Source organism: Cyanidioschyzon merolae, chromosome 12 (assembly GCF_000091205.1).
Source record: "Cyanidioschyzon merolae strain 10D DNA, chromosome 12, complete genome".
NCBI classification, from domain to species: domain Eukaryota; phylum Rhodophyta; class Bangiophyceae; order Cyanidiales; family Cyanidiaceae; genus Cyanidioschyzon; species Cyanidioschyzon merolae.
In genome coordinates this window covers 770,666-798,493 of record NC_010138.1, presented here as the reverse complement: position 1 = coordinate 798,493, position 27,828 = coordinate 770,666, and the positions used below count along the sequence as shown (strand labels likewise).

At 57.7% G+C, this 27,828-nt stretch overlaps 11 protein-coding genes and 2 non-coding genes across 13 annotated transcripts, besides 2 other annotated features; 7 read left to right on the top strand and 6 right to left on the bottom strand.

Moving 5' to 3' along the window:
• Positions 1 to 143: 143 nt before the first annotated feature.
• CYME_CML314C (similar to RING zinc finger protein) lies at positions 144 to 1,277 on the top strand (the record flags this gene model as incomplete). Its single annotated transcript, XM_005536863.1, has 1 exon — positions 144 to 1,277. The coding sequence occupies one exon, from the start codon at positions 144 to 146 to the stop codon at positions 1,275 to 1,277; it is 1,134 nt and encodes a 377-aa protein (XP_005536920.1).
• A 220-nt stretch (positions 1,278 to 1,497) lies between these two features.
• CYME_CML313C (similar to ATP-dependent RNA helicase) lies at positions 1,498 to 6,810 on the bottom strand (the record flags this gene model as incomplete). The annotated part of the gene is made up of 1 exon (XM_005536862.1): positions 1,498 to 6,810. One exon carries the CDS (start codon positions 6,808 to 6,810, stop codon positions 1,498 to 1,500), a length of 5,313 nt encoding a protein of 1,770 aa, XP_005536919.1.
• Positions 5,160 to 6,873: a sequence feature (possible transcribed region).
• A 2,114-nt stretch (positions 6,874 to 8,987) lies between these two features.
• On the top strand, positions 8,988 to 10,814 carry CYME_CML311C (hypothetical protein, conserved; the record flags this gene model as incomplete). Its single annotated transcript, XM_005536861.1, has 1 exon — positions 8,988 to 10,814. One exon carries the CDS (start codon positions 8,988 to 8,990, stop codon positions 10,812 to 10,814), a length of 1,827 nt encoding a protein of 608 aa, XP_005536918.1.
• Positions 10,815 to 12,536: 1,722 nt separating this feature from the next.
• On the bottom strand, positions 12,537 to 13,094 carry CYME_CML310C (BTF3-like transcription factor; the record flags this gene model as incomplete). Its single annotated transcript, XM_005536860.1, has 1 exon — positions 12,537 to 13,094. One exon carries the CDS (start codon positions 13,092 to 13,094, stop codon positions 12,537 to 12,539), a length of 558 nt encoding a protein of 185 aa, XP_005536917.1.
• A 389-nt stretch (positions 13,095 to 13,483) lies between these two features.
• Positions 13,484 to 14,218, top strand: CYME_CML309C (hypothetical protein, conserved; the record flags this gene model as incomplete). Its single annotated transcript, XM_005536859.1, has 1 exon — positions 13,484 to 14,218. The coding sequence occupies one exon, from the start codon at positions 13,484 to 13,486 to the stop codon at positions 14,216 to 14,218; it is 735 nt and encodes a 244-aa protein (XP_005536916.1).
• Positions 14,219 to 14,516: 298 nt separating this feature from the next.
• On the top strand, positions 14,517 to 14,921 carry CYME_CML308C (hypothetical protein; the record flags this gene model as incomplete). The annotated part of the gene is made up of 1 exon (XM_005536858.1): positions 14,517 to 14,921. One exon carries the CDS (start codon positions 14,517 to 14,519, stop codon positions 14,919 to 14,921), a length of 405 nt encoding a protein of 134 aa, XP_005536915.1.
• On the bottom strand, positions 14,871 to 15,950 carry CYME_CML307C (replication factor C subunit 4; the record flags this gene model as incomplete). The annotated part of the gene is made up of 1 exon (XM_005536857.1): positions 14,871 to 15,950. One exon carries the CDS (start codon positions 15,948 to 15,950, stop codon positions 14,871 to 14,873), a length of 1,080 nt encoding a protein of 359 aa, XP_005536914.1.
• A 695-nt stretch (positions 15,951 to 16,645) lies between these two features.
• Positions 16,646 to 18,575, top strand: CYME_CML306T. Its single transcript, XR_002461428.1, has one exon. It is a non-coding gene; the product is annotated as a hypothetical transcript (transcript).
• On the bottom strand, positions 18,392 to 18,829 carry CYME_CML305C (60S ribosomal protein L27; the record flags this gene model as incomplete). Its single annotated transcript, XM_005536856.1, has 1 exon — positions 18,392 to 18,829. One exon carries the CDS (start codon positions 18,827 to 18,829, stop codon positions 18,392 to 18,394), a length of 438 nt encoding a protein of 145 aa, XP_005536913.1.
• Positions 18,830 to 19,231: 402 nt separating this feature from the next.
• On the top strand, positions 19,232 to 19,573 carry CYME_CML304C (60S ribosomal protein L35A; the record flags this gene model as incomplete). The annotated part of the gene is made up of 1 exon (XM_005536855.1): positions 19,232 to 19,573. The coding sequence occupies one exon, from the start codon at positions 19,232 to 19,234 to the stop codon at positions 19,571 to 19,573; it is 342 nt and encodes a 113-aa protein (XP_005536912.1).
• A 433-nt stretch (positions 19,574 to 20,006) lies between these two features.
• CYME_CML302C (hypothetical protein) lies at positions 20,007 to 21,272 on the bottom strand (the record flags this gene model as incomplete). Its single annotated transcript, XM_005536854.1, has 1 exon — positions 20,007 to 21,272. One exon carries the CDS (start codon positions 21,270 to 21,272, stop codon positions 20,007 to 20,009), a length of 1,266 nt encoding a protein of 421 aa, XP_005536911.1.
• Positions 20,106 to 20,768: a sequence feature (possible transcribed region).
• Positions 21,273 to 22,345: 1,073 nt separating the features above from the next.
• Positions 22,346 to 24,400, top strand: CYME_CML301T. Its single transcript, XR_002461427.1, has one exon. It is a non-coding gene; the product is annotated as a hypothetical transcript (transcript).
• A 228-nt stretch (positions 24,401 to 24,628) lies between these two features.
• CYME_CML300C (hypothetical protein) lies at positions 24,629 to 26,584 on the bottom strand (the record flags this gene model as incomplete). Its single annotated transcript, XM_005536853.1, has 1 exon — positions 24,629 to 26,584. The coding sequence occupies one exon, from the start codon at positions 26,582 to 26,584 to the stop codon at positions 24,629 to 24,631; it is 1,956 nt and encodes a 651-aa protein (XP_005536910.1).
• Positions 26,585 to 27,828: the final 1,244 nt, after the last annotated feature.

Below are 27,828 nucleotides of genomic sequence, written 5' to 3'. Positions count from 1 at the left end.
TAGCGACCTAGCGACCTAGCGACCTAGCGACCTAGCGACCTAGCAACCTAGCGACCTAGCGACCTAGCAGTTACGCAGCGCGTTCGCTATAAAAGCCGTGTACAGACGGGCCCTCGAAGCACACCCGACTCGTTGCTCATTTCATGGGAAACGTGAACTCGCAGGCTGATGTACACGTTGCACAGCGATTCGGAGACGGACCGGGAAACGATGCACCGGAGGCACGGGTGCTGGGGCCTCGTCCGGTACCAGCTGTGGAAACGAGCCCCGGCAACCTCGTGCCCCAGCCCGGTGCCGTTGACGGGTTGCCTCCGACCGGCACGGTTTCCTGGCAACGACCTGGCGGCGATGTGAATCAGGGCTCGAGTTCCGGACTCCGCTGGCTGCAGGGTGGTGCGGAGCGTTCCACACAGCCGGTTCCGACCATGGTTCACGCGTACACCATAAAGAACGACTTGAATGTTCGGAAGAAGAGTGTACGCCTTGTTAGAGATCCCGAAAATCCACAGCAGTTTTTGTTGGAGTTTGTTTTTGACGCAACGTGCTCGGGCCTCTGCACAGTCTTCTTCATGGCGAAGGACCTCACGAACCGCACAACGCGCGTTGAGCAGTTCCATGTCGAGCCGCTGGAGCCGGTGCCCCCAGTACCTACCCCATTCGAGGCCGGTATGGGCCAGCGGTACCGCCAGAATAGCCACCGCGGTTTCGTGCCCAGTCGATATCGCGAGTCGTTTCTTTTCGAACAGAACCCGGCCAAACTCGCCAAGCATCGATACCCGATTGTGATTCTGCTGCAGCGCCTTGAGAGCGCCGAAGATCTCGCCAAGAGCGGCCACAGGCAGGTACAACAGTCTGCGGGGCGCTCGACGGACACAGACCCCAATGGAGGCAGCCTCGTGCGTTTCCAGGCCACATACGTGACGCTGTGCATGCCACCGAAAGGACTCGAGCTCGCTGACGAGATCCCGGTCAAGGTCGTCCAACAGAAAATCCTGGTAGACGGCACCATTTACGAGTTGCAGGAGATCTACGGCATCGAGGAGCGCATGGCCTCTGCAGACGATTCCGACGCTGCAGCCGCTGAAGCAGAACACGATGATCTCTGTATCATTTGCATGACGGACCCGCGGGATACCACGGTGCTGCCGTGTCGCCACCTGTGTCTCTGTGTAGACTGTGCACAGTTGTTGCGCGTGCGTAGCGATCGTTGCCCCATCTGTCGTTCACCTGTAGATTCACTTTTGCATATTCGGAATTTGCGCGCGAACGCCCGCTAAACTGAAGAACACGTGCATTCACGCGTCCCCAGGGGTCACTCATGCGCTTGGTCTTACCTGCCAGGTCGTGATCACCGGTCGTCTATAGCGAGGCGCTGTTTCGAAAGAATGCTGTTGATAGACGGCGTTTCCTATCGCTTTTAGATCAGGTTCGTGTCGACGATTTCGCCACGGTGCTGGCACTCGACAGCCAAGCATTCGCAGCGGCTGCGCTAAAGGCTCACGTTGTCGCCATTGCTGCGCCCTCGTGGCGATACCAGTCCCGTAGAGCGTCCATCCCGTTGCCGTGGCGAAGCAGAAGCAGCATAGCATGTAGGAAGGACATATCGGCGGCTTTTTGAAGAAATCCTAAGGCCATTTGAAAGCGATCCGGCCACGACAAAGGAACCCAGGCGAGTCCGTAACCGCTTCTGTGCTCGAGAAGCGCAAGGTCAGTGATGCGTTCCGCTGCCTGAGCGATTCCGCTGCAGCGAAGGAGCGTTGCATTTGTGTTGAGCACGGCCGGGAGACCTCGTGGACTCAACTGAATTGGACTCGTCCATACCCAACACACGAAGATGCGCGTGTAACGGGAAGCTGCTCGTTCGAGTCGCTCGAACCACTGTTCTCTATTCGGTGTGCGACCACTTTCGGGTCCGAGAAAGAACACTGCAACTCGCGGCGACACGACATAGTCTGCTTCGAGGCCCGCACACGGTACCAGACCCGACAATGGATACGAGCGCGCGAGTTGCTCCCGAACTGCGGTCAGTAGGGGATGGTTCAGGTTGCGCGAATGTACCAGGATGCGTACATTCCGCTGATACGCCTCACACCGGGGACAGTACCAGGATCCACTGGGAACAGATGCATACGGTGGATCACAGCAATACGTATGGCACTCGATGTCGCAGCGGTCACACAGGAGCGTACGCTCCGGGTCCTGACTCCGCCCACAGCGATAACACGGTGTGTCTGGAGACGATGCAACCGGCTCCGTTGCAGTGCCTTCGCTGGGCTCATTCAGACCGGCCAGCATACCGTGTCGTGATGTGGTTTCTGAAGAGGCTCCACTCTGGACGATAGAGGCACGATGATCCGTTGTCGTTGTCGTCAAACTGTGCTCCACTTGTGCTGATAATGGTGAGTGGAGCTGTGGCGAGCGCAACGAGCGCCAGTACATCGCCCGCTGTCGACGTTGTTCACCGGTGGACTGGCTCGTCGCCTGGCTCGTGAGGAATGCTCGCAGGGAGCCCGGCGTATCGGTATCAGGACTAGTGGAGTCGCCGTCGGTGCCGCGAAGCGCTTCGGCAACGTCTGGATCAACGGAGGCATTGCCTTCGGAACTGGAGACCTCCGCTTGATCGTCGATGAAAGCGGCTACGAGTTCACGCCGACGCTTGCGTCGGATCCTTTTGTTGGGTGCGCTTCGGGTACCAGCCGCGCGTGGACGCTGCGCAACCGAGCCGAGCCTCGCGGATATTCGTGGCGACGCCTCCGCAACCTCAAGACAGCGACTGGCGCTACCGCTAGGCAGCGCGTCGCTCAGAGCAGTGCCCTGTGCAACCTGACTGGCAGCGTCGCTGATTCGGACCAGCCGTGGCCTTCTTGCGGCGCGGTGGTGCAAGAATGGCGTCAAAATAGCCGGAGAGTGCTCTAACGCAGCAACGCGGTGCGAGCGTGCACTCGAACGGGTACAGACACACTGGCTGCCGCCGCTCGGCGACTGCACCGGTGTTCCCGTATCGCTCGCCTGTGCTCGCCGTAGGTGAGCGCGTTGTCGCTTGGTAGGTATCCGAGCTGGTGCTCCGACCGAGTTCAGGCTACCGTTGTCGTCCAGGAAGGACGGTGGCGCCCCTGGAGTCACCGCCTCACCGGGGTAACCGGGGCAATGCTGGGCGTACGTCTGGGGACTTGCCGACTGGGTGCCGCCTCCACGATGCTGGACGCTCGCATGAGCAGGTGAGCCTAAATGTGCCGTTTTTGGCGAGTGCGCGTTCAGTTGCTGCGGTGACGCTCGACATCTACATGACTGGCCATGAATGGTCTCTTCCGCGAGAGCGGCAGTGCGGTAGAGTACCTCATCCCAATAGATATCTGAAGAAGCGACCTCCTCTGGCACGTCTGGAGTAGCGCATTCCCGCGCAGCTGACACATGACACGCCACGCTGCCAGTGTTAGCATTGTGTGCAGCACCTTGCAGCGCTTCACTGAATGCACCGTGATCACTCGGAATATCCGGATGCTCAGTCGGCCGAAACGTTGCATTCGCTTCGCGTTGTAATGATTGAACAGCAACCGACGACGAATGCCACAAACCCGTATTTGAGATAAATTCATCAATACGGCAAGCAGGTGTGCTGCTTCGCGTAGACCGCACCGACTCGTGACCGCCCCGAGTGCCGTGCGGCGAACAGCTCCCCGCAATACACAGTGAATACGACGCAGATGATGATGATGATGATGACCTTGAATCTGAAGATGGAATCGCTGCTGGACACTCCTGCTGTGCTCGCGACACCAGCTCCGGGGGTGTGGGTATCTCCACCACCGAAGAGGTGCTCGATGTGTTGCTGGCCGCGTCCAGAGAGCCACGCGGGGCACCGACGCGATCAGAGGCATCTGCTGGAGTCGACAATGGTTCAGGAAAAAGTGCATTCCAGGGCGATGATGCATAACGCGCTGTATCCAATGTGGGGTCCGAATGTGCATCGCACCGAGCGCTTTCTGAACACGAATAGACTGCGCTGGCTGAGGCGACAGCACCTGTACCAGCGGCTGGAGCGCTTGCAGTCGCGTCGATCCGGACGCTCGTTGAACACATTGGTATGATCGGTTCTCCATGAGCACTCTCCGAATGCGGGGGACCCGTTTGCGACGCATCCGAGGTGAGCTGGAAATCGCTCAAAGGCGCCCGAGCGGCCTCAGCAGGCCCTGTCTCCAGCAGAGCCCGAGCGCGCTCCGCGGACGCCCTGCAGGGAACAGGCTGGACGTCGAGCGCGAGCTCGCGGGAGCGTCTCCAATCCGTACAGCAGCGGCCAGGCCCGACGATGCCCTGCCTCCGTTCAAAGCAAATTGGTACCTCTGATGCCTGCATTCCGGTAAGGAAGTGCTGCACAAGTCGGTGAAGTCGGATCCAGAGCATCGACGTGGTTGAAGTGCAGCGTACCCGATACTGCGCTTCGATGGACCTGCTTTCGTTGAGGACAATCTGAGCCGCCTCAGTCGATGTATCCCGCGATGCGCTCAGCGCCAGCAACGGACGGCGTTTCATCCAGTCCATAGATCGATTTGAGTTGACGCAGAGCACCAGCAAACGCTCGAGTCGTGGCGACAGCGGCGGGGCTTGCGTCGAACCCGCTTCCCCTCGGGGACGTTCAGGCTCCTGGGACTGCGACTCTAGCGCGGGCATCGCTGTGAGCGGCAGCACCTGGCATCGAATCGGCTGGCCTTCAGCCGGCAGCATGAGCGGTGACTCCTTGAAAAACTTAAACTTGCTATACTTATCGCGGAGCGTTTCGGCGATACCATTCGCTCGACGATTCATCTCCTCGAAACGCTGTGATTCCGCCGACTCCGAAACAAGGACAATGACTTGGCCTGCACGAGCCCTGGCAGTCCTGCCCATCCGTTGCAGCATGCGAATCGGCGATCCGAGTGCGTCGAAACTGATGATGAGGTCAACGTGCCCGATATCGAGGCCCTCTTCACCGATACTGGTGCTCACCAGGCAATTCAGCGCACCCTGTCGAAATAAGCGCATGATACGATGTTGGTCGGCTTGTGTCATACCACTGTTTGCTTGGCCGATGAAGGAGGCGGGTCGAACCGTCGGTGCCGCTTGGGAAAGTGCTGCCTCCAGCTCTGCTACGACATCGCGGTACTGGACGAAAATCATTACTCGTGTTGACGCCGACGAGCCGTGCCGCAGAAAGTGCTGGACAACGAGCTCCTTGCATCGTTCAATCTTCGGATGGCGCGTACCGTGCTCGAGAAGCTGTTTGACTCGGAGGTGGAGCTCCTGGAGCTCACTTCGACGGGTGAGCTCATTCGGAGAACGCGGGTTGCCTTTTGCTTGAGCGGTGCGTTCCTGCTCGAGGTACCGAACACATGTTCCTAGTCCCTGAGAGCGCAAAAGCTCAACTGATCGACTGAGTAGGAGCGCGTGCGCAAAGTCACGAAAGAGCGCCACGGGAAGTGTTCTGCTGGCATTGACGTTCGATGTCTGTTGTCGTCGAGAAGCCTCAATCCAACGCCGCTGTGCAATGACTAGCTGGTAGTGTTGCACTTTTTCCGGGTTGCGCTGATAAAAAGCACCGTGTGCACAGAGCTTCTGTAGCGTGCTCGCAAGGCTCCGCTGAAAAGCACCGAGGACTTGAGCGATTGCCGCGTCCAGAGGAACTCGCTCTACCCGCACCTGGCGCTCGTACGTGTACGGGAGTACGTCCGGGTCGCTTTCCTGCCGAAACTCGAGATGTGCTATTCGGAGGTTGTGGATAACCTGCTGGATGGCGTTCGCGCTGCTTCCTGGCGTTGCCGTCAGGGCAAGCACGCGGAAACAGCCCCCCGTGCTCCGTTCTATTTCGGAGACCAGTCCACAGTAAGCGTATCGACCAGTTGCCCGGTGCGCTTCATCAAAGACGACGCAGACAATGCGCTGGACGGGACAGATGTGTCGCAGGACATCGTTCAACATCACCTGCGGGGTTGAGAAGAAGACCCGGCGGGAATGCCAGAGCGCTCGACGGGCAGCCAAACGCGTATGGCCCGTCAACTCAGCTGTGAGCTGGGGTGCAATACCTGCGCTCTGATAGCATGCCTTCATTTGCTGGTGAACGAGTGGTCTTGTTGGCGCTACAAAAACGACGATGCCGTCAGGGTACCAGCGCATGTAGTTCAGCATCACGACGGCCGCGATCAGGGTCTTACCCAATCCTGTTGGGAGGCAGACCAGGGTATTGCGCGTGAGCGCTCGGCGGACAATGTTGAACTGGTACTCCCGAATGTGCAACGCACCCGGAAAGGTCCATGAATTTGCAGCCTCCTCGTCGAGCGTGACGGCTGCGGGACGCTCGTCTCGTGCGCAAAGCGGAAACTCGAGCGCTGTCTCGTTGATACGCTCATTGTTGAACGGTGCTTGCGGGACGGCTGCGGGACGCTCGTCCCGTGCGCAAAGCGGAAACTCGAGCGCTGTCTCGTTGATACGCTCATTGTTGAACGGTGCTTGCGGGACGGCTGCGGGACGCTCGTCCCGTGCGCAAAGCGGAAACTCGAGCGCTGTCTCGTTGATACGCTCATTGTTGAACGGTGCTTGCGGGACGGCTGCGGGACGCTCGTCCCGTGCGCAAAGCGGAAACTCGAGCGCTGTCTCGTTGATACGCTCATTGTTGAACGGTGCTTGCGGGACGCCCACCGCGGTGGACGCTTGGTTACCGCTCTTTTCGAGAGCAGCTAGCAAGAGCTCATCGGGGCAATCATCGGCAGCGGTGTATCCTGAGGCCGAAAAGTTATGTAAAATGGATTGAGGTGGCGCTGGGGGTCCCGTATCTAGCATGTGCTTCGTGTTACAATGAAATGCAGGCAAAAGCACTGTTCGGGCCCAAGTCGCGTAAACCCCGTCTTGGAAAGGTTTGTGCTAAGCGCGGTAGCGACAGCACGCTCGCGTGGGACCTACTGCTTCCAGGACAAAACCTGGTTGCCGATTTGTCAGCGAGCGCGTGAACCCGGCGCGCGGATAAGCTTCAGGAACACGCGCTCACGTAGATAGCGATCCGCGGTGAGCGTTTTCTGCGTGGCGTGTTCTCGTTGAGGAGCGGCAGCGCTCGTCGACGCTGTGCCGCTTGTCACCACACTGTGCGAGCGCGTTGCAGCAATAGCACCAGCACCGGCAATAACACGAACACTTCTCACTTCCGCCGAGTGTACGTGCACTCCGCACGGACGCAGTTCCAAGTCAGTGCCGCAATACCAGCGGCAGGTGCGCCTCCGCAGTCGTGCAGGCACAGGGGAGGCCCGCGCGCTCCCACCGGCACGTACAGGGCGAACTGCAGTTCAGCGAAAAACCTGTTCGTCCAAGTTCTAGACTCTTTTGGCAGCCAGTCTCGCACTTGATATTCAGGACGACCGAAGCTTTCCACCAAAGTATGCGAAAAGACTGGTTTATTAGAGGGCTTTCCGTGCAAGCGTTCCCGCTGAGCCGCTATGCACAAGCAACGCTGGAGCCACCTGGGTGCGTCGCCAAACACCTGCTTTGGAGTTCGATGCGCAAGACGCTTGTATATTTATGACCATTTTAATACCTAATGTTCCATAAATGTACTGTGAAGCACCATCATGCAATCGATCGAGGCGCCAAAACGCAATCGCTGTCAGGGCGCCTTTCGCTTCCGCTTCTGGGCAGAGGCGGAGTCGCTGGAGGCCTGCCTCGCTGCTGCAACCGGGAGGCGGATGCAGTAGGCACCTATCGCTGATCATTGGCTCAGTGTACGGCATGGCATCCTGGATACCGCCGACGTTTGCAGGTCCCAGCGGTTCGCTTGGATGCATCGTTTGGAGACCGTCTAGAACCAAGATGCACCGAGTCTCTCGTAGAGTCGCAGTCGAGATGAGACCGATCCCCTGGATATCGTTGAGGGTTGCGTTTCAGATACGACTGGTCGGATGCTCCATGCCAAACCCCAGAAGCAACCGGACTGGATGCGCGTAGGATCCGTCGCATTCATGATGGCATGGATGCGTTCGAGGCACTCGAGGCGAGCGCCTCGGCGCAGCACTGCATTGCGGTGCATGATCGAGGCGCATGGCGGCTGCGGGCGTACCACGGCGTGTAGGTACGGCGACGTGGCATCCAACGAGGCGCTCACAGCGGCATGGAAAGCGCACTTGTTTCTTCGTTTAGCCCGTACGCCGCAAAGGATACCAAATACCTGCAACGGGAACGAAGGATCCTGTGAGACCGGTGTTTCCATCTTTGTGTATCCAATACGTCGAGATTCCCTGCCAACACTGCCGTACAGACCTGATGATCACGGGCAGGGGCACCGGTCTCCGCTGCTACATTCGCTAATCAATTGTCACTTTTTCCGGGAGTCTTTCTGCTCATGTAACCTAGATAGATGCACTGAACCGCCCTAGGCTTCTCACGAGGAGCGTCAAGACACCAGCGTACCGCGAACGCGTCTGTTCGTCGTAGTCAGGATCCCCCGATGCGATACGGCGGACTGCCCGATTCTTTGCAGACCACCAACGACCCGATGACGATTCCGCTTTGGCATGTGAATTCGAAACATTGATCAACACTCGACCACGTCGATGCATTCGCCCAGCATCCAGTGAAGCGAACGCCTCTGACAGCTATAATGGCAACGAACACCCAGCACAGCAGAGCACAGCGATCGGCCGAATGCCAGGGCAAACGCCACCAGCGCCGCTAGATCGCGTCACGCGCGATGCGTCACGAAACCATAGGGCGATCGAGCGCGTCACGCGAAGCGAAACGCGCGATGCGTCACGAAGCCATCGGGCGATCGAGCGCGCCAAAACGTGTTGCGTGGCAGCGCCCTGCGCTGGCGAAAAGCCAAATCACCCAACGCGCTTTACCCAACGAGACGCTTACTGCACAGGACGTCTCTTCGCTAGGCTGCTCCCGCGAGGCGCACCCCGGGCTCTGGCAACGCCGAACCAGTTGTCGTAATTGGCTGAAGTGGTCCGTTCACCGGAGGTGTAATCGCGATGTTCTACGCGCAACAAGTGCTGACTCGTAAAGGGCCCCTCGCGAAAATATGGCTTGCGGCAACGTTTCAAAGCAAACTCACAAAGGCTCAGGTCTTCACGACGGACATTGTGAACGCGTGTCAGCAGATAGCGGCCCCAGAAATCCCTATGGCGTTGCGGCTCAGTGCATGTTTGCTTCTCGGTGTGAGCCGTATCCACCAGAAGCAGACGGGGTACGTGCTCGAGGAGGCATCGGATGCGTTGACGAAGCTTCAGCTGACCTATCAGATGACAGACGGCCGCGTTGCCGGTGGCACTGTGTCGGGTTCACAGGGCGTAGGCGCCGCGCTGACGAGCGCTTCGGCCACGGCAGCGTACGGAAGCATCACTTTCTCAGAGCACGTGGTCGGTGCCGCTGAGGCGACTCGCACGGTTGCTTCCGCTGATGCCGGTGAACAGCATAGCGCTTCAGCACTCCTGTTACTGGGCGACTACTGGAACGGCTTGCTTGGTTTCGGTTATCCGGCTTCGGCAGGGACGCTCGCAAACGATGCATTTGCTGGACAGCCGTTTGCGAGCGAGGCGGGAGCTGACCTCAACCCGTCGCCGTTTCACGTTGATGCGCAACAGATCACCATCGATCCGCTATTCGGAAACGAATCGTTCCAGTCAAGCGCTCGGCCTGTAGAAGTTGTCCGACGCGATGAAGAGGCCGAACACTTGCGCGCGCCGACGCCTGTCGCGGGTTCGCCACCCGCAGCCGGTATCGGAGGATACCCCAAATCCTCCACGGAGGATCAAGCCTTGACACCGGAACAATTCCGCTCGGTACCGTTAACGCTGCCCGAGCCGCCGCCGCTTGACCTGTCACTTCCGACCGTCCAACCGGAAGGCGCAACGTACGCGGCAGCAGCCCTTGACTGGAGCTTGGCGGCGGAGACTGCAGTGCCGACGTCTTCGCTACGTCGTGATTCCGCAGAGCCCTCCTCGAAGTTTTTGGACGAAACGGGTAGCATCATGAACACGAGCACGCTGCATCGGCAGAAGCGGCGCAAGTCGACAGGCCGCCGGCCGCTGGCTCCCCAGTATCATGTGGATTCGCAGCTGGAACTTGCGACTGCTGTGATTCGGCGAGCGCTCGCCGATACAACCGATACCCTCCGTCGTCCGATCATCGACGATTCCGCTACAGAGCTGGATGGCATTTCCAAACTCACAGACCTGCTGCAACGAATCGTACCCAGCCAGGGTGCACAGGTTCACAGCCATATCCAGAAATATTGGACCGATCTATCGCAAGCTGCAACCGCGGAACCTAGGGATGGTAACGATACAGCGACCCTCGCACATGCACATGAGGAGCAGCGTTCCTCGGCGTTGGAGCCAGCAGCCGCAAGCCCTGTCCTGGGAACGCTCGACGACAGTAACTTTTCGTTTGGACTACCGACTACGGAGATCTCGCGACTATCGGCTTTGTCAGCAGGTGCATCTCCCGTGCCGGGCGACGCGGCCGAGGTTGGCCCGCTGCGCCTGGAGCGAGCCATGGCCTCGCCCGCGAAGCTGCTGTCCAGCTGGTCGACACCGGGTGCTCATTCTTCTGCCGCAGCTTCACCGTCGATAGTGACGCATCGTACCGAGCGATTGCTGGACTATTTGGTGGCCAAATGTCGCGAGCAACCACAAAATGAAGCCCTCAGCATCCAGAAACTCTGGCATGCTGAAGCTGCATCTCGCCGCGTGATTGCCCGCTCTATGCTGGAACTCCTCGTGCTCGCCACACAACAGCGCATCGTTGTTCAGCAGGCCGCACCGTACGATGATATCGAGATTCGTGTCATGGTTTGATGCTTTGCAAAAAATCGCGAACGCTTACCGGCATCAACACTGGCCTGCACCGAGAATACCCAAACTGGTAAAAACACAATGTACTGCTCCAGGTGACTAACAAGTGCGGGTCGGCGGCATTCCTGGATGCACACATGATCCGCTCCATTTGGGCGCATCGGATGCATCCCGCTGATCGCGACCAACAATGCGGTGACTGGTGCATCTACACTGGTGCTTGGTGTTCAGTGAACGCTCGGATACAATCACTTCGTCCTTGTGGTAGAGGGAATTCGCGAATTCGGATCTAAACCTGGGCCGTATACCGCGAACGCTGCGGGGAACGCAGCGTACACGCGTCTGCCTCGGCATTGCAGCAAGCAACACTGACAGGATAGCGTCGGTGGTGCTCCACCTGGATCTTCATTCTGAGCAAGCATCGCTTTAGGGGTGTACCACCGCGCAGGGCGCTCGTGTGGACGTTGCTTCCTATCCGCTGTGGTGCGTCGTCAGGAACAACGACCGTCCAGTGCGGCATCTCGCACTGATACCGGCTTTCGCTCGCCAGCGTGTCCCTGTCGAACAGCCGCCGCGTGCGGTGTCGCTTCAAGTGTGACGTCTCGGTGGTGCGCAGCGTTACGAGCGTGGTGCCGTATCGTGTCGAGCAACGGTTTGTCGGGCGTTTGAAGGAACCAACGCAACATCCAGAGACGGAACCCGAAGCCTCTTGGAACCGATGGGATACGAGCACGTCACCATCATCGGGCGTTGTGTGATCGGTGCGGAGAAACTGCAACGCGCGATGAATCAAGCGATCGAGTTTAGGCATACACGGGGCCGGAAACCATACGCATTCTTGCTATTTGCATGCGTGAAGCTGTATCAGGCTTCCTGGAGCATTTGGCTGCACCCAGGGCGCGCTAAGATACATCTGGCACGAACGACACTGCAAAGCAGATGCCCATGGTGCATCTCGTGGAGCGGATGAGCACGCGGGCCCAGTAGTTCGTGCTGCGCCTCAGGGATAGGTGCCGAACAGCGACCCGCGTCATGAACAGGCGACGTCTTCCATACATCATAGCGGAGGACAGACCCAGTGTCCAGGATTCGCGAACCACTGTGCGCTTCTCCAACGCGTCGTGCCGCGCCGGCAAGTCTCGGTACGCACAGAGACTGTCGGAGCATAAACTGACGACGAGTCAGATGAACAGTGCCGTGCGAGCCGACGCCCTCAGTGGTATCGCAAAGTTGTTCTGTCTATGAACTGCATCGGCACACAGGCACTTGATGCGCAATTGCAAACGCCCGGGCTAGGCTCGACGCCCGCTGGCACATGCGAACTGTCCAGCATCTGCATGGACAACGATGGGTCACGGAAATTGCAGGCCTCGGGCATGGAAGCGTAGACGCTTTCCCAGTCGCTGACATCAAGCGCGCTATCGAAGGTCCCTGGTCGCCATAAATCCCCTGTCGATGACGGGAAAAACACGACGCCTGTGGCGCAGGTCGACAGCCGCCGCCGCCGCCGCCGCCGCCGCCCTACCACTGCAAAACCTCCTCGCCGTCCCCTGAAACTGCTGCGCACTGACATCACTCTGGTCGATGCACAGCATATACAGCACAAAGACTCGTACATGGGGCCCCCGCTGAAACAACGCTGACAATGAACTGGAGCGGTTCCGCCACCACAGGAGGCCTCGAGGACGTGCGCGAGGCAGCTGCAAACCGCAATGGCACCCGTTCTCAAGCCGAGGATGCGGTAGTGTCCGCTGCCTGCGTCGCAACTGCCTCAAAGTCCGCATCCGGCACTTGAGGTACATCATCGCTCTGTTTCTCTTGCGTAGATAGCTGCTGCATCAGCTGCTGAATATGCGCGAGGTTCTCCGGTCCCAGTTGTGATAAGACCCCAACGTCATCCAGGAGTTCCTCCAGACGGCGCTGCTGCGGTGCTGATCCACTCAACACATACGTGTTCGCTGAGATGTTTGCCTGCAGTTTCGGGAGAGCAAACGTCAGCACGGTGCCGTCATCCTTGAACATGTTGATCTCGTCGATCTGGGGTATCTGTGAAAGCGCCAGTCTTTTGATCACTGCTTGTAGCTTTTTATCGTCGGTCGCTCCCGGCCGAACACCTGTTGCCTTCTTTTTCCTTCGCATGCTGCCCTTACCGCCCATGCGCACTTGCTCGGAGAGCCGCTGCAGACGCAGCAGGCGTTCCCGGTTCACGGTGGCCGCCTCGTTGCCGACCGCGATAGCATCTGGCGCATCGCCGCCGCCACCGCCACCACCACCACCACTCATTCTGCGGTCTGCACACGCTACGCAAACACAAGCGAAGAGGTCGAGGTGCTGAAACTCCCCGACCGTACCCTGGCGGACGTCGTTGCAGAGGTCAAACGTCGTCAGACTAGTGCCCAGTCAAAGCGGACGGTCGTCGAGCGCGCACTGCGCCGTCCCCTGGGACGCAGAAGCTACGCGTGATCGAAACTGGATCTAAATAGACATAAACGGTATAAAATGCTATTTACGACATGTTTTGAAACATATATGGATCAATGTGGAACAAGCATGGAAACTCGTTTCAGGCGTCTCTCATCGCGTGCGCCCCTGATCCGCGTAGATACCCAGGGTAACGGTTGGTGGACGGTAGCCTACGAACGCTGCTAGTGCACTGGTGCGACGTTTGGGCAATGTCAGAGCATAAGCGTCACGTCAAAAGCATGCTTCTTCGGGAAGCACGTGAGCGCGTTGGGTCGGCCTTCGTCTTGCAAGCGCAACTTTTGTCGCGGTGGGTGCAGTGCTCCGGTGACGGAGTGACGCGCGCCAGGGTGCAGCCGCTTGACACGCGTGCACTCGGGGCACGGCGTCGCAACCGACAGAACGGGACGCACTGTCATTTCGCTATACGGAGACTATACATGCAAAAGAAGCCGAAGACGAAGGCACGCAGGCGGTCGGCACCTGCCGGGCGTGTGAAGGACGGTACCGAGGCGGACGGCGCACCGCAATGGACCAGCCCGCCGGAGGCACTGGAGCACACAAGCTCAGCGCTGCCTCTGGTTGTTGCAGAGCGAATGCAGCGCAGAATGGTGGTGTTTGCGGGTGTTCCCTTCTTACTCGGATTGAGCGCTTTCGGAGTCTTTTTCTTTCTCAAGTACCGTTACGATGTTGTCGTGATTCCACCTGTGGTTGGGTACGCGACCCTGGGCCTCTTCGGAGTATCGCTATTCGGTTTAACCTATGGAATCATGAGTGCCTCGTGGGACGCGGGCCGCAGGGGTTCCCTCCTCGGCTGGGACGAGGCTCAAAGAAACTTGCTGAACACGATCGATGCTTTCTGGCGGGCACGCAGCCGGGAACGCCTCGACGATCTGGACAGCACGAAAGACGATGCGCACACTGAGCGCCCGCGACGTAAGCCTTGAAAGCGGCAAACACATGAACATAGTCCGCTGAAAAGCACACGATATGCCGCAGCAGCTGCTGTGGCTAACTGATGCTCTGTATGCAGCGGTAGCGGTTGCTGCAGCACTGGCCATTGAGGCAGTCCGATGGCGATGACGTAATCCCTGTCTGGTACAGGCTGGAGCTGAGACAGGTTTCGGGCACGGCGACAGCTGGCTTGCATACCACGCTGCATGGCGCTGCGATATCTACGCAACAAAGTGGCACGCTACACGAGACAATTGCGTGGACCGGTGGAGCACGCTGCAGGCGAGACTGATGCAAGCATTGCTGCAAGGATGTCATAGCAGTTCAAAGATTCATCGCAGCATGTTCAGCGAGAACTCGTATGCTGGCGCTGTGTCGAGATCGCTATTGTCGTGTCAGATACGCTACCCTCCCATGTTATGGCCATGTGTAAGCGCTGTGCTCCAGGTCAATGGTCTGCAGGCCGTGTTCCTGAAATGGAGCGCACGCGAAGCCGCGCTGTGGGCAAGACCCTGTTGCAAGTTGTCGCGCGGAACGGATTCTTGCTCTGGAATCGCTAACCGACGCCACAACAACATGTCCGAAATGTGGAGACCCCCGCGAGATTCCATGGCGCATGCGCGGAGGAGTGTCGAAGCGACACGCTCACGAAGATGCTTGCAAGACGCTTCGGCAGTTGGCAACGAATGCCAGTAGCTGGACAGCCTCAGTCGCACCATCGCAGAGATACTTCTCAGCGCATGCCATGTGCAAGGCGATAGCAGAGCGCTGTAAATCGTTCATCTGAACTTGAGCGGGAGGAGTACCACTGTCCAGCAGTAAAAGCTCTAGGGTTTGACGAAGCAATTCATCGACTGGGTATCCGCCGCGCAAGACTTCAAAGCACGCCGTTACTGGCTCGTTTCGGGAGACGCAAATATCGTAGAATCGTTCTACTACAGAAGCAGGGACCATACAAGCGGCCTCGCTTACCATTTCCGGTTCAAGAACGCGCTGGGAGCCGTCTGCACTGCGTGCCCAGTCGGCGCAGCTCTGGAGCAGGTTCACGGCGCGCCGGAGGTCTCCGGCTGCAGCCTTGGCCAGGAGACGCGATGCCTCCGGGGGTAGCGGCCCCATGCCCTCGGTCCTAGCAATGTGCTCTAATCGTGCTATCACTGCACCATCCTCGAGTGCTTTGAAACGAAACTTGGCACAACGGCTCGCGAGCGGCGGTATCACGCGACTCAGATAGTTGCAGATCAATACGAAACGCGTCGTCCGCGAGTGCACTTCAATAGTGCGACGAAGAGCTGTCTGGGCGTCTGCGGTAATAGCATCCGCTTCATCCAGAATAACGATTTTGAACCCAGGCACCTGTGCGTCGACGCTCTCCTCGATGGATGACTGCGCGAAGCGCTTGATTTTCTCCCGCACAACGCGAATACCGCGCTCATCGCTCGCGTTGAGTTCTAGAACGCGATTTTGCAGTGTTTCCCTATTCGTGATGTTTTGGAAGAGCTCGCGACACAGCGCAAGCGCGGTGGTGGTCTTACCGGTTCCAGGCGGTCCATAGAAGAGCAGGTGCGGCAGACTGGCGACTTTTTCCGTCAAGCTGGAGCCTCCGGATCCATACAGAAGTTGCTTCAAAGCGCGAATGGTCTCGTGCTGCTGTGTAACGTCGTCCAGTCGCCTTGGTCGATACTTTTCTACCCACGGCTGAGTGGCGTGGTCGTCGCCCCGAGCCATGTCAAGGTGCAGCGTACGCTCTGTCGCTTGCCCAGGGCGTTGCTCCAGGGCAGGTCAGTGCGCGGCAACATGAGATGCGCGCTCGCTGGTGCCAGCTGGTTTTTATCCAATTTGACGCAATTTTTCCGAAGGCCGGCGCTCTTGGATTGTGCGTTTTTTCTCTTCTTTCTCTTTGTTTGTTTGTCTGTTTTTCAGGGTGCGGTAAAGTATCTGTCAAAACCCGTGCTTCCAAGTTCCATTGCCTATACTTCTTCTCGGGTATTCTGGTCGTTTCATACGTTCTATCGTGTGCCGAGTGCCTGCCCTAATCATCCGCAAAAGCGCTTATACCGTTGGTACGGATGCATCACGGTGACAGAACGGCTTTTCTCTGTAGCACAGAGGGCGTCGGCTCGAGGACGTGACAGCTCATGAATCGGCCTTGCAGCGGCTGCAGGGTGACGGGCCTCGATACGCCTGCAGTTCCATGCAGCAATGCCATGAATGATGATTCATGTCGATGAATGAGATCAGAGTGGCATACCAGGGGCATTCTGAGCTCCTGACGCTGACCAGAGATCGCTCCAACACGGGACAAGGGGCATGGATAGAGCCGCATCTGTGGCACCTCGAACGAGGATTCCGGGAGCCAGGCACTGTTGGGAGAGCGCCAGAAACGCAGCGCATGGAGCGAGCGCTGGCATCGTTGCGCTCCCGGCTCGTGTTCTACTGGGTGAGCACTTGTCAGGTTCGTTTCTGGTGTGTTTGTATTGCGAATGTTCGCGGTCTTTTGGAAGCAGTCGCATCGGAGAGAGAGAGAGAGTTTGTTCCTCGCCGCTGATTCCCTGAGGCTGGAGCGCTTTGGGCGAGCACACCCCGTGGTTGTTCCGGACGCACGGGCGTTCTCACCATAGTGCCTTGGAGCCGCTGGCATCCTGACTGCGCGCTGCTGATTCGCTTCATCCGTACCTGAGCAGGGAGTCAGAACTGCTACTTTGCATTCAGGATTTTTTGCCCAGATGTACGGATTCTACGTCGTAGCAAGGCACGTGTCAGCGGGTTGGCTGGTCATGCAGCACACCGGTCCCTTGGGTGCGGTTCGGAGACCAGCGGGACGGTCTCTATTCAGCCCTTATGCTGAGGCATGTGAGGAAACGGCAAAGGCGTTCGGTCTCTACCACAATACTGCAAGGAATGTCACTCGAACGAACCATGACCCCGCAGGCAAGTCTCGCCCACATTTCCAGAAACATAGCGACTCTCGAACTGAGCGAAGACTGCTTCCCCGTACATGGGTCGAAGTCGTGCGCTGAGCGACCTCCGGATACAATCACTGATCCCTTAGAATCAGAGAGGAAGGCAATCGACCGCAGATCGCTCGCTCTCAACAGACACGGGCAGCATCTCGACGTAGATGCAGGGAGAGCTCGAGGAATAACGCGGCAAGCACACCATGAACATAGACGCCAGATACTCCAGCAGTGACGCACTAGCAATCGCTTGCCTGTCCTTGTCCGGTAAACCGCAGACAAGTTCGGATGCCGGTTGCATCGCTGGCATGGCGTCGGGGCGGCGGTGCGCGTTCCCCAGGGTGCTTGCCAGCGTGCGCTCGTCTGTCTGCAGCGGAGCGACCAGAACACTGCAGCTCCTGTTTCAAGCGCGAAGCGTGCACCTGACGCGCTGGACCGATCCCGAATGGAGCGATGTGTCTTCTCCAGGGAGGTTCCCGTACAGGATCGATCACCAATCGCATCGCTCACGCATGTTATCGGGGACGCAATGCCCACATCCTATTCTGCGCATTGGAAACAAGAGCTTCCGGCTGATAACTCTATTTGTTTACGTCGGCGATTAGCATCTGTGAACCGGATTGCATTCACGGTACCACGAAAGACCGGCTGTCGAATGCAGTACCAGCGGCATTTGGCGCAAGTCGCATATCAGAAGCGACGCTTCGGCAAGTTCGCATCGACTCGCACGGCCCCGTGGCTAGCGTCATCTCGCATTCAAGGCAGCGCTCACTGGCACTCAATGACCGGTAAAGGCAGCGTCCCGGGTTTCTGGGTTAGGCAACAGGGCACTCTCCGCGTATTCGAACTGCTTCCTGAGACATACGCGAGCGCCTCAGACACCATGACTTTTAAGGAAGGACAAGGTACGATTCCCTGAAGCTGGATATAGGTCCTGCAACCATAGGAATCAAGTTTTCCTGCAAACATCCTCGTGTCCAAAAATACTCGCGTTCACGTTTAGACAGGAATCTCGCGCTCGTCGAGGTGCTCCTGAACACGATACCTCCCCGTGTATCATCATCATCATCATCATCAAAATCGGATAAGTTTCTTCTATTCGGTGTCCAGCGCAGCGTACTGACCACTCCAAACCGGCAGGCTCAGCGCACGGCCAGCTCTTCGGAGGCAAGTCGGTTCACTCGTCGATGCGGCTTGTCCAAACAAGCAAGCTTAGAACCGGAGTTTAGTGAAAAACCATCGATACTTTCCCGTCAGGTATTTCTGTTCTAGGATCTTCTTCACCGCGATGCGACAGCTCCGTCGACTCTCCAGGGTGGTCCAGGGGTCGTCCGCCGTGCCCAGTCCGAGCGTTTCCGGTAGCACCTGACGGAGCTCGTCGTAAAAGTCCACATTATACCGCGTCGGCAGCATGTGCACGTAGTTCACAAACTTCACAAAAGGTCGAATTCGACACCGCTTCGCGATACGCTTCTCGCTCATCTCACGTGTGACTCTCAGGGGGTACCGCTCGACGCCGACAACGAGGGCGTGGTTAAACTTGCGGGTGCTACCGCCCTCATCATAGCAACGAACGATTATGGCCTTATGACCTGCTTGTCTTCCCGAGGTAACGATCACGGCCTTGCCCGGCTTGATGAACTTGACCATGGTGGTGGCGTGTACCAGTGCACCGGAGCGGGCAGCGAAAGTAGAGTGTGTCCACAGAGTCGCCTTACAAAAGCAGCGTGTGCGCGGATCGCGCCCAGGCCGAGACGCCAAAGACGGCAAACTGGATATAATATCCTTTTATTCAAATTTTAGGAAACTTTTTGATCATAGTTTGAATAATCATGCCATCCGCATTGTCGCCACAGCCGGGTCACTCGCAGCAGACGGAGACCATTTGATCCCTAATTGTCATAGGAAGGCCCTGGGCGCGTCGACGATCATCGGCGCCCGTGCGCCTGTTCCTTCCTCCGCATGCTTCGCACTTGCAGAACACGCTAGCGTTCCTTTGTCCGAGTCGTGGAGCGTCGAGGAAGACGCCACCTGCGTGACCTTCGATCTACCATGGGACAACAACCCGTGCGTGTGTACTGCAAGGGCGTCATATTAGGCTACCGTCGGTCACAGAGACGACAATACCCGAATCAAACGCGGATCCAGATTGAAGGCGTGCGCACGCGCGACGAGACGACGTTCTATGCGGGCAAACGCGTGGCCTACGTCTACAAGGCGAAACGAGCGCGGACGACGACGCGAGGGCGAGTTACCCGGTACCGTTGCATCTGGGGCCGGATCATCGCGCCACACGGTAGCAGTGGTTGTGTGCGGGCCAAGTTCGCAACAAACCTCCCCCCGAGCGCTATCGGCAAGGCTGTGCGCGTCATGCTCTACCCCAGTCGAGTGTAGTCTGCAGACGTTATCTGTTCGCGGCGAGAAAGTGGAGCAACACTAGGACGCGAGTGGAGCTCACGGGACGGGCATGGGAACGTTTTGTCTGCCGAACTGGGAACCTTGTGCCGCGGCGGCGCGTAAAGCACTCGTCTGTACGGGCGTGTGTGGGCGGTGTGTCGCTTTACCGGCCAGCTGTTTGCACTTCAGGTCGAACGCCAGCGTATGAACGCTGCATGATCGGGCGGTCAGGACAACGCTTCTCGAGTTTTCCTCATGGGGCACTGCAAGCTGTGACGAGCGCTTCATGGAGAGCCATTGATGCATGCTGCTCCAAAATACCGTGTGTACTACCAGATATCGGGGTACTTGGGGAAGCGCGCTGGGCATTCGCGAGACCTGCCCTGACAGTATCCCGGAAGCATCATCGCCGACCGAATACACGTTCATTTCATGCATGCAACTGTGGCCGAACGCGGAAGGAAACGGGTGCTAGACAAGCACTGTTCCCAGAAAAGTGTAAACAAACGAAGCCTGCCAGTTCTCGAGCACTCTCCGGGGTATCTAATTGGTACGCAAATCGATCGACTGGAGTTTGCGCCTCCGTTGCATCCGTCAGATTCTCCCCGAAGAATACCAAGGTCGGGACGGTGCTGTCGACTTGCGCAACACCGTACGTCATGGGGTGTGTTTGCCAGGTCATCGGCACCTCGAGGAAACTGAGCAACCCACAGGGCTCCTCCCAGAGCTGCTCATCCGGCACGATCGGAAAGCTTTTGATAGCTCGTAGGCGCTCGCCGCCACTGGCGCGTTTTTCTGGACTTGGGTGTGGGTACTTGAGCGCAGCCAAATTTTCATCGAGTTGGGTGGCTGCTTCAAATTCCGCTTCGATAGCTAGGGCGTCTGCCGCAAGCGCTGCGGCATTCAGGGAATCATGAACCTTCGCATCGCCCTCTGCTGTCGAGTGCGCCATGGCCTCTGGCCGCAAGACACCGCTGACCTCGGGAGCGCCACCGGCTTTCAAGGAAAGGAATTCGTCGTACTGCGGAGGTCGCATCCATTGCGCATTCCTGGCGCTCAGACCCGGAAGGGCCGCTTCCATAGCGTTGGCCCCAAGTGCCACATGTTCCAGTGATCGAGCCAGCGAAGACTGATCAACGCGGTTCTCGTTGCTTTCAGACGCAACTGGTGCGTAAACTGCTGCAAGAGCGCTCTCATTCCGCACCAGCTCAGCAGCCGCTCCTTGCAGCGGACGATAGGTCCACGGAAGCGCCGTTGTCTGCGGGTTCACGCCAGGCGCTGTTGCTACGTCGAGCGTGTCCGCAAACGCGGCTGCCAGTTCCAGGAGCCACATGCCCCCGGCTGGACGCATGCCCTCAACGCAAACTGCTAGTCGCTCCAGGGCGCTTCGCTCCTCTTCCCATAGCTCTACCGCTTTACTCGCCAGTGCTGCTGCTGCTGCTGCTGCTGCGGAGCTCGGCTCTGACGAGGCACCGATCGATTCAGCGCTCGACTCTGTCGCAGAAGCAGTCCCTAGAACCCGCTCAGACCGGAGCACTGGCAACAGTTTCAGGTCCATGGGCGGATCCGGCAACTCCGTTCGCATCCTGGGCGCATAGAGGAAAATGTTCGCAGGAGGCTGCTCCCCGACGCGAGTTCCGCTCCGAGGTCGCTGCTGCGGACTCCCGTCCGTTGTGGCGCTCGGAAAGTGCGACATGAACCCGGATTTCCTCCAAGAGGAAGCGTCCCGTGTATCCGTGAGGCACCGTTTCGTGAGCAGTGCCCGCAAAAAACGAACGCTGTCGCTAGGGAAACCGCTGCGGCTGACCCCGGCGCCTGGTCCTCGTTCCAGCGCTGTCGAGTGCACAGCGTTGCCGGGTACGCACCAGCAGGCGTCACTCTGCGTCCTCGAATAGCGTCAGAGACCAATAACCTGTAGCAGGCTCTACTGCAGCGTTTAGAAAAACTTTAGAAACGCGCCTCTGTCTGTGCAGAGCACCAACTGGTACGCCACTTGGATATGTTTCGTACTGTGCTGGAAGGGGGCCGGGGTGTCTCTGGCGGACAGCCCCGAGACCCCGCGGGCACCAACGTGCGTCTGATGACTGGGGAAGTGCATCCAGGAAGGCCTGCACCATGAAACCGTTTTTTCCTTGTTTGTTCTCTGGCAGATACTCAAAAAAAAAGCAGCGTATCATGTTGATGAGAGATGGCCACGGGAGGACGATATCCTGGGACTTGTAGATTGCGAGAAATGCCGTACATGACTACGTCAGACATTCTAGAATCACCAGATGGTTGAAGCATCATCTTTCTAGTCCGTTTCCTGGACGTCGAGCATCGAAAACAGCGCCTTTCAAAATCTGTCCACTTAACTGTCTCATCATCGATCCATTCCACTCCATGCGCTCTCCGAGAAATCCTTACAAAGAAGCTACAGGATAGGAAGTTAAAGCACGGTTCATACGTACGGTGAAGAAGGCGCATGGATGGGCAACGGGACAAGCACGCTGCCAACAGAGACCATCGTGCTTTTGAGCAGCATATGATGGAAATCGTTGCGAGACGCCAACGTATATGACGGACGGCATGGATGTTCGTCTCGATCGGGGAAAACGCGTTCGAGAGAAACGGTACACGTGTCCGTGGTTACGCAAAGAGGGTAAACTGCTCTTCGCAAAGCGGTGACGCGCGAGCATTCCTACAACATCAGCCTCAGCGGCGTTCCAGTGGACTGGTCGCCCAGACATCGCGCAACGGACAGGATCGTTCAATACCTCATCCTTCGTCGAAGCAGCCTTGATGGGATCTCCTTCCCACATGCTTCTGTCTGGGTATTCGACGACATCGCTTTCCATCATGCAAAAGCGGCCAAGGAGTACGCAGTTGAGCATGGCGTTGAGCTGCGCCTCGCGCCAGCCTATGCACTCTGATTCAGTCCAGTTGAAGACGACGTTTCTGTTTTCCAGTGCCATTTTAGTGCTCAAGGGTACGTAAGCGGGTCGTTCGCATTCGTCACACTGGCCTGCGAAAAATCTCTCGAAAACTTAATCATCACTTGACTGCTGTTTTCTAGTTTCTCTGCTCGTGCGCTCTAGGGAGCGCAAAGACGGTCTTCGGCCCGTGTGCGTTCTCGCGACGGAGGAGGCGACGAAAAGGTACTCCAGAGACAATAAACGTACGGATCGAAAAGCTGGGTTCCAGCCCCGCCGTGCAACCAGGGCTTCTGAACACCACGGGGAAACAAACGGATATAGAGTATGGAGGCCACACGGATGCCACTCTGCCAAGTGCAAGGATACGAAGAAGAAAGAGCTGGCCACAGCGACCAAGGATGAAACATGCGAATATCATCATGCTGAGAACCAGCGGATCTCGTTCAAGATCTTGTCGTTTACAGAGAGGATGTGGAAATATTTGTGACTGGGAGGAGGGCGGAGATCCACAGCATATCCATCTTCAGATCATTTGTGAAACCTGGGCCTGAGTCGCGCCACGAGACAAATTCTCAACAGGTCCATGTAGATGAGGGGAATCAACATCAGAGTGGGCGTTGATCTCGGGTTGATGAACATTATGGCCGTCAGCGTAATTCCCATTCAAGACGACGAATCCAAAGAGCTGAATGAAGAGCGAATGAGGCTGCTCGAATCTGGCAGGGCTTGCAACGCCCGAGGCTCGGCCTGAATGGGCGCCCGAGGGCATACCAACAAGTGGAGTGACGGCGTCCGGACACATCTCCACGCTCTCAGCACCGTAGCAAGCTGGGCGATGCAGTGTATACTCCATTCAGAGCGCACATTAGCGTCCAAAGGACTCAAACGGATGATCTCTGGCGGGCGTTTTTCATGGGCTTGTGCCGGGGTCGTCAACGGTATCCGCTGCAGGGAGGCAAGCGCCGTGCTTTCGCCATTTTTTCAATGCGTTGGAAAAGAAAGTGACCGAAACGGGAGGTCGTTTGGTGCTGGCGTCTGACACTGGACGTGCTGTAGCGCGAAAAGGCTGCAGTCCTGTTCCATCAAAACCAGCGTACAAGGAAGGCAGGAATCGATTCTCTGTACGATACATATCGATGCTTCCAGGACGACGTAGATGCATCAAAAGTACGGGTACACGCTCAAAACTAGTGGAAGAGAAGAGAATGAAACGGAGTCTAACGCACGAGGCGGTGAACACCAAGCTGACCAGACGTGAAATCGCGAGATAATCGGAGCTGAGAGGCTTTTCATGGTGTGAAACGCCCGGCAACCGGGCGGACCAGCGCATTCTGCACCGAGACTGGAACACATCGATAAACATTCGGAAATGTATCGTGATTCCGGAGCGTCTGTCGGATTTATGTCGAGCGAACTTTTTCTTAGCAAATCGTTTAGAACCCAGTGGGGGTATTGTGCTGAAACGCTAAAGACTGTCGATGAGAAGGATTATTGCCCAGGACAGACAGACAGACAGACAGACAGACAGACAAAGATTCTCGCCTGGAGCACCGCACTGGCATGAGATGAACAGACATCCAGCGAGGCGGGAGCGCCCTCTGTACACACCGGGATCGGTTATCCGTTGCAGCTGGCGAACAGCGAGGATGCTCCGTGATGCGGCAGTACAGCGTGTAACTGAGGCATGTTGCTCATTCCTGTGCGAAAACGCTTGCTCTTCGGTGTGTAGAACAACCAGTGGTACTCGATTGCTTTTACATCCAGAACGTCCACACTGTTCTTCTCGCTCTTCGACGTGTAAACGCAATGGGGACACTATAAGAAAGTCAGTGTCCACAATGACTTTCCGCTCGGAAAGCGCATGATTTTCTTCGCGTTTCCTTTCGTAAAGAGCACCACACGACCGCTGTATTCCATCGTACATCGTATGTGGTCCACATGTCAACGTCCCAGCGAGTGCGGGCACGTGCCGCTCCCATGATAGCCTGCGGAGCGGATACGAAAGCGCAACCTGCGACTTGATCGATCCCGAGAACATTCACTCGCAGATACCCATTGAGATCCGCAGATGATGAGGCCGTTTACAGGCATAGCCTGGTTCGCGGGCAAAGCATCCTGGCTCAGCTGCTGCCTTTGATTAGCCCGCTGCCGCTGAACCGTTCGAGAACGGCTTCGTGGCTACGACGGCATAGCGCTGCCAGTAGCGAACGCAGGCCTCCACTCTTTTGCGTATCTGTTCAGGAGGCACAGCCAAATCCAGTGACCTGGGCTGGAGGTCGCTCGGCGTTCGTCGTGCGCGAGTCCGCTTCCGACCAGTGGTGACGAGAGCGCTTGCCACAGCCGACTCTCTCGCCAGTTGCTCCCCCAACGCAGATACTTTCGTTGATTCAAGGCCATGCTCCAGGAGCTCATGTGTCGCCTGAAGTGCTCGCAGCCGCATATACCGGTTCATGTGGGCCTGCTCGATAGCAGGATCTGCGAGAAAGCGCCCTCCGAGCACAGCTAAAAGCAGGAACGCCACCGCCAGCGGAGAACCCCCTTGTACGCTCAGCCATACCTCCGAAACAAGGCGCCCGTAGAGAGCCTGGGCTAGAGCGTCTACCGCTGGTGCAGCGGAACGGTGAACGAGAGGCACAGTCTCCGCTGTCGCTCCAGCAAGCGGGTGTGACGCGGCGGACTCGCTTGGATCCTCGCCAAAGTGCTCAAACAAGACTTGAAAGCTTGCAGGGGCCTGCTCCAGGTGCTGTTCCAGTAAAGTCACGAGCTGTTCACCCTGCGACTGGATGCGATGATACAGCGGCGGTGACCAGGGTACCTCGGCCAGCAGTAAAAGCATCTCTCTCCAGAGCGGTACAACCTCGGCCGCCAACCGTTCATTCAAGCTTTGCTCCAGAAGCGCAGGCAGTGCCGACGCCAACGTCCGTCTCCAAACCGAGGGCATCGCGGCTACCGCCTTGCAGAGTGCTTCCAACGCGGCTGGGCTCGGATCGAGTGCTATCGTCTCCCTGAAGCGCTCCAGCCAACGGGGCAACCAGTCCGACACCAGGCCGGGTGCAGCGACTGGGTCCGCCTCTTCAACCAGTGCGTACAGCGGGTTCAGCATGCTGGTAATCACCGGCTCCCAGAGCGAAGCGGGTACAGTTCGCTCCAAACCTAGTACCTGAGACAGAAGAGTTCGTACTTGATCTACCAGACTGTTTCGCTGCTGTCCGTGCGCTCGTTGCAGCGCAGCCTCGATCCTCGTGCAGCTGAGGAGCGTCGCATCGCTGGAGGCTTCTGCAACCGCTGACAGCTCAGCGGTCGATGCGCGCTGCCAGACCTGCGTCCAACGCAGCTGCACGTATTTTTCCAGTCCTTCCCTTAATGCTCGTTCGAGTTGCAAGCCAATCTGCAGCTTCAGCCGCGAATATAGCCGATCAAAAGCTCTATGCAGAGCGCCCAGCGAAAGCAACGCTTCCTGAAGCAGGGCGTAGCGCTCTGCGACAGCCTCGATGTCGCCTTGCGCTAGCTGCGCTTGGAACATGGGCACGGCGAAGCCGGTCACCCGAATGAGCTGGAGCAAGCGCAGCTTCTTTTCTAGTGTATCTAACGCATCCTGGAGGTCCTCCGAGTGGTCGCTAAACTTGTTGCATAGGTCGCTGACCACTTCGAGGCCTCGCTGAGACTCTTGCAGCGAACGCCGCAGCTCAGCCAGCACTTGGCCCTGCGCAAAACACCAGCGAGCCGCTTCATCATAGTCCTCGAAGAGACGCAGAGCCGCTCGCTGTAACGCCGTCTCCGCGTCGAGCGCCTGCACCTGAAACGCTTGCGCTTCTGACAGGAGCTCACCGATAGAAGCGCGTGCCAGCACCTCCTGTACGAGCTGCCTCGAGGGCTGGCTTGCGTCGGTTGTCGTCAGCGCAGCAGTAGCGCGCCTAGTGCCACCAGGAGAGTGCCCAGCCCCGGGCGTCGTTGCTTGGCTCGTGTCGGTTCCGGTTGCTGGAGGCGCTAGCCCGTAGTAGGCACTCAGCTCCAGGTGCACTGGTTGAACTTGCGCTGTGCCGTGCGCCTGTCCGCCGGAGGACAACTCTCCGGTTGTACCATCCAGGGACATAACCTGTGCGTCGAAAGGTGTGGCTGTTCGCCTGCACAACGACGCGAGCAGCGCGCACCCTAACTTGCTGTTGGCAGCGGCAACGGGAGCGTGACGAGGAACGCGCTTCTCCCGAGCGACCTACGCAGCAGGCGCGCCCTCTGAAGCTACAAAAACGTGTCTAAACGAAAACCTATACAACCGAGTTCACGTCCAGCTGCATCAGTGGCAAGAGTTGAACACACTCGCCCCTTTGCCGACGGAGCAGTACAGCAGTCGCGAGGAGCAAGTCGTACAGCGCAGAATACCCTCATCGCAGCAAACGATCGTGAAGATCCCGCAAGTCCAGTGTGCGCACCCGAGGCTCGCTATCGTCCAACTGTCATCAACACAGAACTGTGCGGACATTTTATGCGAGTGCTTCCTTTTCCTCTGCCTTATCTCGGGCTTTAAATTCGCAGGTGTCTCTTGGCTTCAAAGCTCCGATCCTCGTGAATCGAAGGATGTTGATGGCATCGTCCAAGTCCCGATATCGCGGATTCCGGCTGTTGTCAAAGCAGCTCATGGACCGGCAAAAGTTGCGACCGACGCTTCGCGTGCCATTTTCATTCCCTTTTCGTAGAGCCTCTGAGTACGCTTTGCAGCAACGGTGCTTGACTGTGGCCAGGTGTTGCTGTGTATCCGCCACACATCCTCCTGCTTCAACGGTCGTCAGCGGCGCATGAACGCTTGCTGCATCTCTCGGTGCATGCCCGCGACGCGTACAGAAGGTTTGCGTTGATGCCATCCACGGTTTCTGCGCTCGGTGCCGTGCACCATGATCATGGGCTTCTCCGGGACGCTACCTTCAGCGGGTATGCTGTCCGCTGTACGCCCAAACGCACACTGTTCCATGCGATAGGGATTTGTGGAACGCAATGTTGTGCAAGATGACCCAAGGACACGAAGGAGAATCCAGCCTGGAGATCAAGCTGAGAAAGTTCAATCCATCTATGCTTGATCCGTTGAAAGCGGTTACGCACGCTTCCATGGGAGCGATCGCTCCGATGACTAAAGTCCGACTTCAAAGTCCTCTTCGATGGGAACAAAAGCAATCGGAATTTCAGGAAGTGTACCCTAGGGGGGTAACATGCAGGTGTCACGCCCTCGGTGGTCGACGAGTACGAAGAATCGGATTTATCTTTCGAGCAGGATTGATTGTTTGACGTGACAAGCGCAGGGAACGTTCGACGTGAGCTCGTGAAGCAGTTGTCACCTGACAACGT